Source organism: Narcine bancroftii, chromosome 13 (assembly GCF_036971445.1).
Source record: "Narcine bancroftii isolate sNarBan1 chromosome 13, sNarBan1.hap1, whole genome shotgun sequence".
Classification (NCBI taxonomy): domain Eukaryota; kingdom Metazoa; phylum Chordata; class Chondrichthyes; order Torpediniformes; family Narcinidae; genus Narcine; species Narcine bancroftii.
In genome coordinates, this window is record NC_091481.1 from 37,597,395 (window position 1) to 37,608,431 (window position 11,037).

At 49.6% G+C, this 11,037-nt stretch overlaps 1 protein-coding gene across 4 annotated transcripts in view; it reads right to left on the reverse strand.

Annotated features, from left to right (window-relative positions):
- LOC138748830 (netrin-4-like) overlaps positions 1-8,555 on the reverse strand; it is a 203,939-nt gene extending 195,384 nt beyond the window's left edge. For all 4 annotated transcript variants that reach the window (XM_069909632.1, XM_069909633.1, XM_069909631.1 and 1 more), the window contains exon 1: positions 8,281-8,555. In XM_069909632.1, the coding sequence (XP_069765733.1) occupies positions 8,281-8,407 (127 nt within the window). In that variant the 5' untranslated portion in view covers positions 8,408-8,555. The remainder of the gene's footprint in view (positions 1-8,280) is intronic.
- Between the last annotated feature and the right edge of the window lie 2,482 nt (positions 8,556-11,037).

The window sequence follows — 11,037 nt, forward strand, 5'->3', positions numbered from 1 at the left end:
TTGCTTCCACAACCAATGTGAAGAACTAGCTGTGGAACACTACATGAACACACCCTCCATATTTCAACTGCAAATTGGGCTTTCTCGATTTTAGTCTTCCCAAAATTACTGCATAGCCTTTGCTACACATGTCTCAGTCAGGATTGGCACTATTCCCATCTTTATCACAAGCCTCCAAACAGACTCACACAATCACAGACAGAAGGTGCGAACTCTATACGCACACTGGAGGCTCACAATAAAATCTGACTCCCTGGAACTGTGCGGCAGTTGTGTGGCCCAAACTAAATTTCGTCTGATAGATCCTACCCATCAATTCATCTTAAAATGTGTTTATCTTGCTCTGAATGTGGTACCCAACCAGATGAAGAGGCTTTGGCTTTGCCTTTCATTTTTCCCCTTCTCTATCCTCCTGCCGTTCCGTGGTTATCATCAGACGTGTGCAAGAATTTAGGATCCAAATCCATAGATTCCTCGAGAGTGCTGCGCAGGTTGACAGAGTAGTTTAGAAGGCTCATGGTATGGTGGCCTTCTTTCACTGGGTGATCGAGTTCAAGAGCCGTGAGATAACATTGCAGCTCTATACAATGGCCAACTAAACTGGCACGGTTAGTGCCACGCTGTTACAGCGCCAGCGATCGGGACCAGGGTTCCAATCCCCACGCTGTCTGTAAGGAGCATGTATGTTCTGCGCGGGTTTTCCGTAGGGATCAAAAATGTACCGGGGTGTAAGTTAATTGGGTGACATTTGGTTGCACGGACTTCTGGGCCGGAAGGGCCTGTTACCGTATGTCTATCTAAAATCTATAAACACAAAATTGACCCACATTTTGAATATTGTATTCACTTCTGGTCACCTCATTACAGGAAGGATTTGGAAACAATGGAGAAGGTGCAGAGGAGATTCACCAGGATGTGGCCTGGGCTGGAGAATGTGTCTTATGAGGCAAGACTAACAGACCTAGGGCTTTGGACAGATCTACAAGATTATGAGAGGCATAGATGGGATGGACAGCCAGCACCTGTTTCCTGGGGCGACAGTCAGAAATACCAAAGGGTTACTGTTTAAGGCGAGGGGAGACATCAGAGGTAAGCTTTGTTTCTCTTTTTTAAAAAAAAAGAGTTGTGGGTTCCCAGAATGCCTTGCCAGGGGTGGTGGTGAAGGCTGAAACAAGAGGGACATTTAAAAGTCCCTAACACAGGCACGTGGATGCAAGGAAAATAGAGGGTTATAGTGTGAGGTAGGGAAGGTTTAGATTGTTGAGTAGGTTTTAAATTGTAGGTCAGCATAACGCCATGCACGAAAGGGCCTGCTCTGAGCTGTAATGTTTGAAAGCCTTGCTCTTTGTTCCTGAACATCTCTGCGCTGACACAACATTCCTCCATTTAATTTGTTAGGACACTGCTCCCAGGCCAATTAAAATGAAGCATGCTTCTACAGAACCATCCCACCTTCACTAATACTGGGGCTTATGCCCAATCTCTCTCCAACCAGACTGTGAGCAGTACAGTCTTACCGATCCAATAGCAATCTGCACATGGCTCAGGTTGGAATCCATACATTATTTCCATTATTGTCCTGCTTTCTAATTTGATCCCCCTCTGCATACATTTCTTGGTGGACCTTTGATCTGTCTTCTGTACCATGTCAGTGGGATCTTGGCCCTTCCCACTACCATGCTCTTCAGCCTCAGCGAGATTTCCTCAGCCCCAGCTCCGAGCAAATCACAAAGCCTTTGGGACTGACATGAGGGAGAATAGTATCTAGCCTGCCCCATAACTACATTGCCCTTTTCCCTTTGGCTCCCTCAACATTTGTCACAAGCTCCTTTGCAACCTCCACTTTTGTCCACCCAGTTGCACCTGTTGCAGAAGCTCCTCCAACAATACTCTCTGAGTGGCCACAGCCCTCCTGTCCCTCTTGCCTGATCGTTCTGCAGTTAGGGGTGTACATGCTTCTTGGAATGAGATATTCCTGCAATTTCCCTCTGATGCATGGCTCAGATCTCAGTTCGCCATCTCCAAGCCAAAGCTCCCACTGCTGCAAAAACTCTTCTCTGGGTGCAGTAGGTAGTTTCTGTTAGTCCCCACGCACTCCAGCAGGAACACATCACCTGCCTTGATGTGCTTGTCAATGGAATGTAATCAGTAATTCAATTATCAACTTGCTTTAATTAATTTCAATTCATAGTTAAATGTACACGGTGGATCATAATTTTTTTTGAGCCATTCCCTTTAAAATGGAGAAAACGATAATCCTCACTAGCCAAACGATCTCACCTACAGATTAAATATAAAAGCTCACTTTGCCTGACCAAAGCCCATATTCAAAAGGACCGCATTCTACCCTCGTTATTCAGGTACTCTGCATTACCGCAATTAGATCCCTGGATCTCCCATCTCATACTCTGACCTCCAAGAAGGCAGCCAACATGATAAAAAGATCCCCATCACCCTCTTCTCACTGCTACTGTCAGGCAGAGGGTACAGAAGTCTGAAGGTCAGCACCCCCAGGTTCGAGATAGGCTCCTTTCCAAAAGCTATCAGGCTCTTGAACCTCCCCTTGTTACATTAAATAGGCCAGGTTTTTTGCATGAGGATTATTAGGAACATTTTTATCTATCTCATGCATTAATTGTCTATTTTAATTTGATTCATTTAGTTTAATTACCTCTTCAGCTGCAGCAATTATGAAATTTCGACATGTACAATGTGTATGACAATAATCTCACTGTTATTATCGTTATCATCTCCCTAGCTGACAGTAAATTCCGTTAACTAGTTTTAGTAACTTGTTTACAACTCATAATGAAAACAAAAATTTAATTAAGCAAATACATATTTACATGAAATGGTGCTATTAGAAACTAGCCTGCACAGTCAATGAACACCAGGAGCCCTTGCTAAAATAGTTGCTGTGCCTCTGTGATTGGCCAGTTTGTTGCCTTCAGGCCCCCATAGACATTCATGCCTGACCCATTTCTTAGTTCAACCTGATCACCTTGCTTCTGTATCTAGTGCTGTGGGCTGGAGCAGGCATTACTGCTCTCTCAAAGCCAATTGTCAATGGGCAATAATGGCTGAATCTGGCAGCATCTACAGGAGTGAAAACACAGTGCTGGAGAAACCCAGCAGGTCACACAGTAGCAAAGGTAAAGGTATATAACCGACGTTTCAGGCTTGAGCATTAAGGTGTGGAAAAATGTCGGCAGGCATTTTTGTGGGGGGAGTGGGGGGAGGGGGGAGGTGTGGTTGCAAAGGCAGGAGGTGATAGGAGGAGAAGGGGGCAGCAGCAAATGGGGAGGAGGGATGGCTGGGTGATTGGAGAGGAACAGAAGGATCTTAGAATAATGGTTCAGCGTTCCTTGAAGGTGGATTTCCCATGTAGATAGAGTGGTGAAGAAGGCTTTTGGTATGCTGGCCTTTATAGGTCATAGCATAGAATATAGGAGCTGGGGGGTGAAGTTGAGACTGTTTAAAGCTTTCGTGAGGCCAAGTTTGGAGTATTGTGTGCAGTTCTGGTCTCCAAATTATAGGAAGGATATAGGTAGAGAGGGTGCAATGAAGGTTTATGAAAATGATGCCTGATTGCAGTATCATGAATAAGGAGAAAGATTGAGTAGACTGAGACTTTATTCATTAGAGCATAGAAGGCTGAGAGGGGCTTTGATAGAGGTATTTAAAATTATGAAGGGAATAGATAGAGTAGATGGGAATAGGCTCTTTCCCCTGAGGGTACGGGAGATTGGAACAAGGGGTCATAAATTAAGGGTTAGGGGACAAAACTTTAGAAGTAATATAAGAGGAAGTTTCTTCACTCAGAGAGTGGTGGCTGAGTGGAATGATCTTCCGGAAGAGGTAGTTGCAGCAGGGTCATTTCTGTCATTTAAGAGGAGGTTAGATGAGTACATTGATATGAGGGGTTTGGAGGGTTATGGGCAAGGGAGTGGGTAGGTGGAACTAGTGGAGTTTCATGTAAATTGGTGCAGACTAGAAGGGCCGATATTGCCTATTTCCATACTGTAAATTGTTATATATATGGAAGGGGGTGGAGAGCTGACGGGGGAAGGGAAGGGATGGGGGAAGGGAAGGGAGGGGGAAAGTTGAGCAGGTTAGCAGAAACCAGAAAATTCTATGTTAATGTCATCTGGCTGGAGAGTGCCCAGATGGAAAATCAGGTGTTGTTCCTCCAATTTGTGGGTGTCTTGGTGGGATAGTATGTACCTGAATATCCTGTCACTTTCACTTTTGTTCCATACATCTTTGGTCTGGGTCTAATCTTCTTAAAATCAGTCTCTGATATTACATTAATTTGTGCTCCAGTATCCAATTTAACTGAAATAATTGAGTGCACCTCAATTATTTTTTCCAGTTTCATTTTGTCTCCTTCTGCAACAAGTGTGAAGTATTATACACGTCCAGGTCTTCATCACCCACGACACGTAAGAAAACTGACGCTTTCACTTTATCACTTTTCTCAACAGCTCCGATTGTCACCAAGTACAATCCAAAACATTGTTTAAATCTGTTCCAATTTTCAGCCACACTACCTGTCAGCTGAGGTTACGTTGGTGGATGTAATCCTTCCATTTTTCACTTTGTCGGCTTCTCTTCACTGATCAGTTGCTGACTTTAGATTTTACCTTTTACAGTATTTCCTTCATCCCATGTTTCATCTTGTATTCATACGTGTGAGCTCTTAGAAGACACATGGATGAAGGAAAAGGTTCTTTATTTTAAAGTTGTTGCAAACGGCAGGCCATGAGGCTGCAGCCCCATTACAGATCTAACATACTCTGTATGTCACCCCCTGCTGGCAGCCATCATTACAGATGCTGCAGCAGAAAGTGTTTATAGCATTGCTGAAAATATATCTTTGTCTGTTTATGGACAGTGAAAGACGGGCTGAATTCCTCCAGAATTTTGGAGTGTTTTTACTACAATCATAGTGTCTGCAGATTCTGGTCTTTCACTCTGCTGAATTTCTGCAGCACGTTTGTTTGCCATTGACCCAGTTGGTCATCTGTTAAACACCTCATTTAGATCACCATCAAACTGCCATATAGAAAGACTTATCTGTGCAATTATTCTTCACATTTTGACTCATTTAATTGAACTTGCACTCTATCCATTCTTTGGCTGAAAAAATCTTAAACTTCACTACCCGAATCTGAAGCACACTCCACATGGGCTCTCACAGAGACCTACATCATGTTATATTCTAGCCTACTTAAAATCAAGATCAGTCCACAGGCCTTCTGATTTATTATACATGCTGGTCTGTTCTCTGTTTACACCTCTTCAATCCAGTCAGTGTTCTCTCCACTAGGGTTGGTCGACCAGCTGCTCTGGACAGCTACTATCAGTTTTGTTTGCGCCCCCCCCCCCCTCCCCAGGTAGTCTTTGTCACAGTAACTTTCTCCCTGTCAGTTTGCTGCTCTCATTCCAGCTCAAATCTGGATGGTTTCAACTCTCATAATGAACAAATTATTCTTTCCCATATTCCAGTGCAGCCCTGTGATTACCTGGCTTCCTCTCCCATTCAATTGCTACCCTCAAGGTTGGCTGGTCTCCTCTTCCAGTCCTAGGTTCTGCTGTGTGATTGGACAACCTGTCCCTCACTGTTCCAGTTACTGTGATTGGACAATTCCTCCCCCTCATTGGTCCAGTTACTGTCTTGTTATTGGACAATTCATGCCCCCCTCTTCACTGGTCCAGTTACTGCCCTGTGATTGGACATTCCCCACCCCCCCCCAGTCCAGTTACTGCCCTGTGATTGGACATTTCCGCCCCCCCATCTCTGGTCAAGTTACTTCTCTGTGATTGGACATTCACCCCTCCCCCCTCTCTGGTCCAGTTACTGTCCTGTGATTAGTGGCGTCACTTGAGTTGTTGTCATCTGGTGTGGTAACTCGTGGTGTCACTCCTCCCCACCCCCATAGACCTCCTCCTATACCAGACTATAGAGAATCCTTAGTAATGTTTATGTACTAATGATATTCATAAATCACAAATACTAATGACCACAATATTGTAGCTAAAGCATCAGAAAATTTGATTAAAAACAGCACCTATAAAAACACCAGCAGCCACTGCTTGTAGTATGTGCAGACGAAACCACGAGATTCAAAGCGTCGTCATTGGGTAATAATGACAGCTCTGACCAGAGGGCAGTAGAAAGTTCAAAAAGTAAAGGAGCGTTGAGTTTTAGCCCTGTAAGTGTATTGATACCTGTAAACCTCCGCAGGAAGTAAAGGCATTGTTGGGCCTTCTTGGTGTTGGGGGACCAGGAGAGATTCTCCGCCAGATGCACGCCAAGTAATTTGGGGCTCTTGACTACCTCGATGGCGGAGCTGTCGATGGTCAGTGGAGAGTGGTTCCCTGGGCTCTCCTGAAGTCCACCACTATCACCTTTGCTTTGTTGACACTCAGGTGTAGGTTGTTCTCTGCAGCAGTCCGTTAGTGTTTGCACCTCCTCTCTGTAAGCTGACTCATCGTTCTTGCTGATGAGCCCCACTACCAAACTTGATGATGTGATGAGAACTGTATCTCGCTGCACAGTCATGGGTCACCAGGGTAAACAGCAGTGGGCTGAGCATGCAACCCAAGGGGGGGGGGGGGGGGGGGTGGGGTGGTGGGCTGTGCTCAGTGTGATAGTCCTGGACATGCCGTTTCCGATCCAGACCGACTGAGGTCTTCCAGTCAGGAAGTTGAGGATCCAGTTACAGAGGCCCAGCAGGTTCAGCTTCCTAATCAGGTGCTGCAGTGTGATGGTGCTTAATGCTGAGCTGAAATCTATGAACAGCATTTGAACATACAAGTTCATTTTCCAGGTTGGTGAGGGCTAGGTGGAGCGTGATGGCAATGGCATCGTCTGTAGATCGGTCGGGGTGGTACACAAACTGCAGGGGGCCCAGCTGAATCTTGGTGTGCCCCATGACTAGCCTCTCGAAGCACTTCATGATGGTTTGATGGTTGATGTGAGGGCGACAGGACGGTAGTCCTTGAGAAAGGACACTGGCGTCTTCTGCACAGGGATGATAATAGCCACCTCGAAGCACGTTGGTACGCTGGTGCTGCTCAGGGAGATATTGAAGATGTCTGTGAGGGACGTCAGCTAGTTGATCTGCACATCCTCTGATCCAGTGCCAGTGATGTTATCTGGTCCTGCAGCCTTACGAGGGTTGACATTGAGTAGCATCTTTCTCACTTAAGCCCCCGTGAGATGCTGTGCCTGTTCGTACAGAGGAGGTGTGGACTTCCTTGCCTCCACGCCATTTTTTGCCTCGAAACACATGCAGAAGTCATTCAAAGCATCCAGGAGGGACGCATCCCTGGCACAGGCAGCTGTGGAGCTTTGCGGTGAATGATGGCACAGATGCTCTCCCACATGCTCCATGAGTCACCACTGACCCAGAAGTGACTTTGTATCCTCGGCCATTAACCCTCTTTTCTCTCTGATGGGCTTGGACAGGTTGGCTCTTGCACTGCCTTGTCGCCCGGTCCGAAGGCCAAGACGCAGTTCCTCAACAGCCCACACACTTCTGCAGTCATCCAAGGTTGGGGCGAGTGGTGATGGTCTTGGGCACGGTGACATCATCAGTGCACTTGCTAATACAGCGGCTCACTATACATCTCTAACTTGATGCAATTCCCATCCATTGCTGCCTCCTTAAACATAAGCCAGTCAGTGGTCTCAAAGTAGGACTGAAGGGCAGAGATAGCTCCGACCAGACAGGTCTTTACCTACTTTGTTTCTGGTCTGGAGCGACTGACGTGTCATTGGACAATTCCACACCCCCCCTCACTGGTCCAGTTACTGCCCTGTCATTGGTCCATCTTCCTCCCTGGCTCAGATACTGCTGTGTGATTGGTCCATCCTCCTCCCTGATCCAGTACTGCCCTGTCATTGGTCCATCCTCCTCTTCCCTGGCTCAGTTACTGCTGTGTGATTGGTCCATTCTCCTCACTGGTCCAGTACTGCACTGTCATTGGTCCATCCTCCTCCCTGGTCCAGTACACCCCGTTGATTGGTCCATCCTCCTCCCTGGTCCAGTACTGCACGCTCCCTCAGCATCAATCCGGCACAGTGGAACCGGGCGGTGCCGATCTGCCCCGATCGGCCGAGCCGGAACTCCCCTTGGCCCGCTACACATCTAGGTCTCAGGAACAGCCGGCGTGTCCCAGCGCGGCGCTTCGACCCCTGACCGGCCCCTGGCTACATCACGGCCCCCCGCCCCCCATCCCCGCACCGCTGCCTCTTCCCCGACAAACACCTACCGGCGGGTCCCGGCTCGCAGCCCAGCGACAGTAGCAGGGAGACGACCAGCCACAACCGGCCCATCCCGGGTCCCGGCGGAGGGCCGTGCCGCCCGGGAGCCACAGTCAGGCCGCCCCGCCTCAGCATCTTCCGGCGCCCGGCAGCCGGGCAGCTCCGCGCCGCTCTGCCCTGAATAGCCGCACCCGCTGCATGGATCCGCCGCCGTGGCCGGCACCCGGAGCACAGAGCTCGGGACAACGCCACACTGCCCTCCCTTCCTCTCTCTCCCACTGTCGCTGCTCTTCCCTCCCCCTCCCTCCTCTGTCCCTCAAGGGTCTATACACCCCCGCCCCTCCTCTGTCCCTCAAGGGTCTATACACCCCCGCCCCTCCTCTGTCCCTCAAGGGTCTATACACCCCCGCCCCTCCTCTGTCCCTCAAGGGTCTATACACCCCCGACTCGCCTCTGTCCCTCAAGGGTCTATACACCCCCGCCCCGCCTCTGTCCCTCAAGGGTCTATACACCCCCGCCCCGCCTCTGTCCCTCAAGGGTCTATACACCCCCGCCCCGCCTCTGTCCCTCAAGGGTCTATACACCCCCGCCCCGCCTCTGTCCCTCAAGGGTCTATACACCCCCGCCCCGCCTCTGTCCCTCAAGGGTCTATACACCCCCGCCCCGCCTCTGTCCCTCAAGGGTCTATACACCCCCGCCCCGCCTCTGTCCCTCAAGGGTCTATACACCCCCGCCCCGCCTCTGTCCCTCAAGGGTCTATACACCCCCGCCCCGCCTCTGTCCCTCAAGGGTCTATACACCCCCGCCCCGCCTCTGTCCCTCAAGGGTCTATACACCCCCGCCCCGCCTCTGTCCCTCAAGGGTCTATACACCCCCGACTCGCCTCTGTCCCTCAAGGGTCTATACACCCCCGCCCCTCCTCTGTCCCTCAAGGGTCTATACACCCCCGCCCCTCCTCTGCCCCACAAGGGACAGTCTAATACTCCCCTCCTTTTTCCCGCAAGGAGCTGACTAATACACCGCCTTCCCGACCCCCTGTCCCTTCGCAGTTCGCCCCTCTCTCTGTTCCAGCCGCCTCTCCCCTCACCACCTTCCACTGGCAGAGGCAGAGTGTTTCCCCCCCCCGTGCCTTGACTTGTCGCTCTGCCCCTCTGTCCTGGTTTGCTCGCGGTCTCTCTCCTCCCTGTCTCCGCCCCCGCCTCTGCTCTTGCCCCGGGGCCCTGGAACGTGTTCGATAAGGCGGGGACATCCTCTCTAACAGTTCCTGGGGGCGATGGTGTCCGCTGGCGTGGTTAACGGTGGGGGCAATGTTCCGCCCTCGCCGGCCCGAGTCCCGTGAGGGGAAGGGGAGGCCTGAGGTGGGTGGGGAGGAGTTGTGGAGGGGCAGAGGACCAGATTGGGGGATAGGCAAGAGGGTCGCACTCACAGAGGGAGGGAGAGAGCAACATTGAGAGGAGCGAGGCTGACAGAGAGAGAGAGAGAGAGACGGCGAGAAAGTAAAACTGAGATCGAGGAGAAAGTCCAGAGGGGGAGAATGAGAGGGCAACGGAGAGACAGGCGGCGTGAGACCGAGGAACGAGGCAGAGGAAAGAGATGCAAGGTGTGGTGATATGTAATTACACCACTCGGTCACCAGGGGCCATCCCGGTGACCTTGTATATAAAGCAGCCCAGAGCTACAGTCAAGCCTTCCAGGTTCGTCTTGCAGAGATACAAGACCTCTTAGTGTACATATTAGTTTATTAAAGCTGTCTTATAGTCACACTGCTGGTGTGGTTATTGTCAGTACACAAGGACAGAGGAAGAGTTGGAGGAGGAGAGGATCTGCTGGTTGGCAGCCCCTTCAGATCCCTGCTGTCAACATCTCCGAGGATCTGTCCTGCTGCCTCCACTTGATGTAATCACAGAGAAGGTTCACCAGGAGCTATACTTTGTGAGGTGTCACAAAGTAAGTCTGGTAAACTTCTACAGGTGGACCCTGGAGAATGTTCTGACTGGTTGCATCACTGCCTGGTACAGAGGCGCCAACTCTCAGGGCAAGGATAAACCCCAGAGGGTTGTTAACTCAGCCTGCAACAGCACAGGCACCAGACTTCACACTGTCGAGGACATCTACAGGGATGTCTTAAAAAAACAGCCTTTATCCTCGACGACCCCACCCCCATGCCCCACTCTGCTACCATCGGGGAAAAAGGTACAGGAGCCTAAAGATGAGCGCTCAGCGGCACAAGGACAGCTTCTTCCCCGCTGCCATCAGATTCCTGAATGATCAGTGGACCACAGACTTACTTTGACTTCTTGCACACTATTTTTATTTATTGCTATAAGGTGGTTTATATGAATGTTTATTTACACTGTGATACTGCCGTAAAACAACGAATTTCGTGACTTGTTTGAGACAATAATTTCTGATTCTGTGATGCTGAACCAGATGTGTTTTCTTCATATGAGGACGGTTTCTCTCTCCATCGCCCTTTAAGGCAATAACTTCTAATTCTACTGAAAATATTTCCCCATTTCCTCTCTAACACTTCCACATATGAATTCATTTCTGCCTTCTCCTTGCTAAAGGGCTCATAACTTCACACACCTCGTCTCAACCTCCCCGCAGAGGCAACACTGTTTGGCAAATTGTCTTGGAGGTTCCCAGAGCTGCCCACAGCTTTCTCCACACCATTGCCAGTGCAGGGAAAGTCCACCTAAAGTGTGGTGGACAGAATGGAAGACAGTTACAAATGGAGGCAAGTGTCCACCCTGCAGACCAAC